We start from the raw sequence: 5,284 nt of genomic DNA, 5'->3' as shown, positions 1-5,284 counted from the left end.
ATAATAAAATTATGTTAGAATTAGGTAACATAATTGAATCATTGAACCATAACATGAAATTATTGGTATAGCAGTATATGTAATATAATATTCTAGTAGTGGTTATGATCACATGGTTTACTATTAAAGAAAAAACATGTCAATAGTAAATGTTTTGTAAATTTTCACAATCATTGTAAACATGGTAGTAAAAAGTCAACGCCACCCTCAGAAACCAGCAAGGTAACAAAACCAAACACAAACAACAAACGCAACCACCATAGAAACACCATCCCTTTCCTTCTGTCTTCTATATTTCCTCTCTCTCCTCTCCCTAACCACACTCAAAAACCTATCAAACCTCTCCATCATCTCTCCCACTTCACCCACTTTCTTCCTCTCCCCAAACTCCATTGCCTTCTGCAAAATCATAACCCCTTCTTTCCCACTCACCTTCCCTCCATCCATATCCTCCATCACTAAACTCACCTCCCTCACGTGCAACTCCCCTCCGACTTTCCCACAGCACGTGACCTTCACCGTACACTGCACTGTCTCCGTCGCGCGTCGCGCCTCCCCCGCCATCGTCACTGCAAAGAGAATCTCCACGTCTCTTGTTAGCCAGTGCCGCCGTACTAAAACCGGTTTCCGGCTCGAAACATTCGCCGATCGTTTCCCGGTTGGATCGATTAGGATCCAGCTTAAAGATAAATTCTCCTCCAAATGCTTCAGCAGTTCATCGTCCTTTCTCACGAACTTCACCTCCGTCGGAACTAACTCATTCGGCTCTAGAATTTCAATCCATAGCGGAGATGAAAGAAACGAATTCTTCGTTGTTTCGGTTCGCCGAACTCTCGAGAACACCGGTTTACCTTTGTAAAAAACATCCACGGTGGAGATGATCTCTATCGGAGGAGGAGACGAAAGAGGCTTTGAGTTGCAAGATAAATGATGAAGTGCCGGGAATGCGTCGGAGAAGAGCGAACGGTGGCGGTTCGGGAAAGTGGAGATGATGTGGCAGGTGGTGGGGTCTGCTAAAGAAGGCCACGTGGCGGTGCAGATTTTTCGCCAGAGATTGTCGTCTATACAGAGGTGGCGGAGGTGAGAGCAAGTGGAGGCGGTTGTCGCCAGCGTGGCGGCGTCGAGGCGTGTGAGGATGTGTGTATGGATGATGTCATGATGCATGGTGATGATGCTTGATGTTAATGATGATGATGATGATGAAGCAGCCATCATGGTTTCGGTTTTTCCTTCCGATGGTGTCGAAGCAATAACCATGTTCCTGTGAGAAGGGTGAAAATATGAAATGTGAAATATTTATAGCTCTAATGGATGATAAAAAATGTTACCTTTTTTTTAAGAAAATAATAAGAAATGTTAGTTGGATAGGTACAAGCTAGAGAATAATTTAAGGGGTGTGTTATTTTTAAGGAGGGTATAATTAAGATGATATAGTTGGAATGATGATGAGTCAAGTCAATGTTGGTTGTCAAGTTTGTCCACATTTGAGAAACTTCATCACATCATTAGTAAAGTATTGGAAAAATACTTTTTAATCAGCACAATCATAACATCTAGATTTACACATAACTAATCATAAAATTTTTATAAATTAAAATATAAAAATAAAATTATTTCTCTCTTTTATTAAACCAATCACCCCCCTGATGCTATTTAAAAACTATAATAAATTTTTAATAAATTTTAATTTCTTATTTTTTTATTGGTTATTCTTAAAAATATAGATTTAAGTTCGAATCCAAATAAATATTTCTCTTGATGTTCAAACCGGTTGATTTCGGATTTGGATGTTGTTCGGTTTTTTTCATCATCTACTTCTTGTAGTTTTTACAAATGTTGGTTTTCATGGCCGTCTTCCACTATTATAGTCATACTTGATTGATTTAAAAATTTGACTTGATAAGAAAGCATGAGAATATATGCTCTTTATATTTTTCAAGGGACCTTCAATGTATATCGACACCTACTCTCTCTAATAAGTGTTATAAAAACATATTATTGAAATAATTAATGTATTCAATTTCAATTATATTAGATTCATTAATTATTTAATAATTTTAAAAGTGAATTTTTATTTAGAATAATGTAGAAAGCACACTAATTGATAATTCAATCAACGCCGAGTCAATCATAGTCGTAAGTAAGATTTTGAATTGTAGAAAAAATATTTGTCTATTTTTTTTTCGAGCTGTCAATTTATATATGGCTCATAGGATCAATATGTGTATGGTCAATTGATGGGTTATTAAGATTTATATTCATTTGTCTGGTTGAGATCAATTAATAGAAACTAACTGTCTTGCTTCTCTATATTAGATTGACCATGTATGACGGTAAATATGTCTTAAATGCTCTATCTACATATTTAAAATGTACAAGTCAGCAGTAAGATACAGTGGCCCTGAACTAACTTGTTCGATTTTACCTAATTGATGCAACTCGGTCATGCCCATGGGAGATGTCTTGAAATCGGGGCGGACTCTTCTAACTTGGGGATTAGACCTGACCCAAATATCCAAACATGCATAAAGTATCTCAAGCATGAGGTCTGTAAGGGCGATGTGTTTTGCATGGAATGCCATATTATACACAGTCTCTCAAGCATTAGGCTTTTAAATATGAGATGTTTATAAGGAAGATTAGGTTGTACATAGTCTCTAAAGCATGAGGATTGTAAGAGCGAGGTGTTTTGCGATAACAACTGAATTATGTGTGACCTTTGCATGGATGTTTTCCTTATGCGAGGGCGAGATGATTAATCTTATGTACGAGGGAGATATCTAATCTCCAATAAGGGCCAAATGTCTAACCTCCTAATATTGTTACTTGAAGTCGTGACCGTTCCTGTCATGTCTATTTTCATATCTCTTGATCTTCCTACTCTAACTAGGATTTTAATTTAGGTAGCTCTAATTATTACTAAGTGCTTCAGGCCTCACATAGAAACCAAGTTATCGTTAACCTCTACACGCCTAGGATGCTAACATTACATGTGACTAATTTGTTGTCCATCACTCATTTCCTCTTATAAACAATACTCATTCAGAAAAAGTCTAGTTGTGGAGTCGATGCTTGAGAGCTCCAAAATATATAACGAGAAGAGTGAATTGGAAATTTGTGGAGAGGGAGATGTTCAGTTTTTTCGATAGTTCGTCTAGTGATAGTGACACTAATTGTGTATATTTTTTCTCATGTTTTGTCGCATTCATCATGGAGCTCTCCTCTTCTCCCTCTAGCTCGTTCTGTGAGGAAGTTTAGAGTGAATTCAATTTGTGGTGAGGTTCTCCTTTTTGACTGTTGAGTGTTTCCTTACACATACATATGCAGACGATCTCCTTGAATTAGCTTTTTAATCTCTTATTTCAAATGATGACAATCGTCGCTATGATGACTTTGTATCCTATGGTACTTGTACTATTTATCTTAATCATTCCCAAAGGAATCACCTTTAAGAGCACGAGGCTCGGGAATAATTTTGGCATGGTAGACATCTTGTAGGATCTGCTCCCTCCATGTATTTAGAGGAATGAAATGCTCAATAGGGCTTTTGGTGGGCTTGAAAATAATTTTCTCGTTGGCTGGTATTGCATTTTGATTTTTTGGTGTCCTGTTTGCTTCAGCATACCACTTCGCTCTTTCGTATCCTTGGTTCTTTTCTCTAAATTACTTTCTTTTCCTTTGATGTAGTACTCTACCTTAGCCGTGATTTTTTTTCATTAAGGATGTCGATTTTTGTGCTAGGGACTCATTAAACTTCCCGCCTTTATGCCATTCTAAAAAGCCCCTATGAACATCTCTTGGTTTTGATGGGTGGCCTTGATGGTTTAATTTTTGAAACGTTCCAAATATTCTCTTAATTGCTTGGAATAGCCTTGAAGAATATTGAAAGAGCTTGTGGTAGAAACCTTTCTATGTTTGTTGGCCGAGAATTATAAATCTTCTTCTCCGCTAGGTCCTGTTAATTAAATATGGAGAACCTCAGGAGACTCACATATTATCGAAGGGCTTCTTCTTTAAACGTTCTTGATATTGATTTGCATTTAAGGGAGTCATTCTCCCTAATAATGTTCATTTGCTTGTTGATAGTAATTATGTGTTGTTGAGGATTATTTTTGCTATCATACATCGCCATGGAGGAAGTTTCGTATTTTTATGAGACATGTGCATTCCAAATTTATGCTACTAAAAGTTGGAGATCCATGAGGCCTTTTTGATCGTCAATTATTGATTGTAGTAGTTGTATATCATGTATTTTCTTTTGCAATGTCTTGTTCTTGTGATGGAGTTCTTCCATAGCGGCGAGCATCTCCGATATGGAGGCTCGGTCACCATTATTGTTGTCAGTGGTCACCCTTACCATCACGGGACAATAAGAGGTTGATGTTGGTTATGGTTGTGTGGCCTGTAATAGTTTTACCAAGCCCCACAGTGGACGTACAATGTACATGTAGAGTACATTAATTGTCAACTCTTCAAGCGTAGAGCTAGTAAGAGTCACAATTGTTGTTTTGTATTGTATAAAAAAGTGAATGTCTATTCTTTCCTTGGTTGTGAGTTTATATATGGTCTCATAAGCTCAACATTTGCAAGACCAATTAAAGGGTCATTAAGATACATGTCCCTTTATCTGCTTAAGGCCAACCAATATGAACCAATTGTCTTTCTTCTTAGTCTGAAACCAGCCATTTATGGTTGTTAATATGTCTTAAATTCTATACTTGCATATATAAAATGTATGAGTCAGTAGTAAGATATGGTGGCATTAGGTCAGCCTTTTTGACTTAGCCCATTAATGTTGATCCAACTCGGTCATGCCCTATGGGATGCTTTAAAACATAGGCGGGCTCTTTTAAGTCCGAGTTTAGACCCAGTCCAAATTTTGAACATGTACATAGTCTCTTGACCATGAGACCTTTAGAGGTGAGGTGATTTGCGAGGAATATTAGATTTTAAAATAGTAATAGAAAGGAGTATTAATTTTTAAGTAAATAGAATACTTTGAAATTTGGTTGACTATGTATCAATTATTCAACTATGTAATGTGTAACACCCCACTTTTCCCAATTATAAATTACGGTAAAATAGTAATAATATTATCAGAGTAATTCAATACAAGTGGAATGTCACACTTTTCCAATAAACCAGAAACTAAAGTTTATAAATACTTTATTTATTCGTTTCTCACAAAAAAATCAATAATACAGCGGAAATATTTTTTATTTAAACCAAATCACGGCACACTTGCCACTAACAAACAAAATCCACCTTAACTTGTGGTTCTCCA

General features: G+C 36.6%; 1 protein-coding gene across 1 annotated transcript in view; it reads right to left on the bottom strand.

Annotated features, from left to right (window-relative positions):
- LOC131625982 (F-box protein At2g27310-like) overlaps nt 1–1,332 on the bottom strand; it is a 1,471-nt gene extending 139 nt beyond the window's left edge. The window contains exon 1 of the mRNA XM_058896809.1: nt 1–1,332. This exon is cut by the window's left edge and continues 139 nt beyond it. Coding sequence (XP_058752792.1) covers nt 208–1,257 — 1,050 coding nt within the window. The 5' untranslated portion in view covers nt 1,258–1,332 and the 3' untranslated portion in view covers nt 1–207.
- Between the last annotated feature and the right edge of the window lie 3,952 nt (nt 1,333–5,284).

This window comes from Vicia villosa, unplaced genomic scaffold, assembly GCF_029867415.1.
Source record: "Vicia villosa cultivar HV-30 ecotype Madison, WI unplaced genomic scaffold, Vvil1.0 ctg.000253F_1_1, whole genome shotgun sequence".
Taxonomy (NCBI): domain Eukaryota; kingdom Viridiplantae; phylum Streptophyta; class Magnoliopsida; order Fabales; family Fabaceae; genus Vicia; species Vicia villosa.
This window is presented reverse-complemented; position numbering and strand designations above follow the sequence as displayed.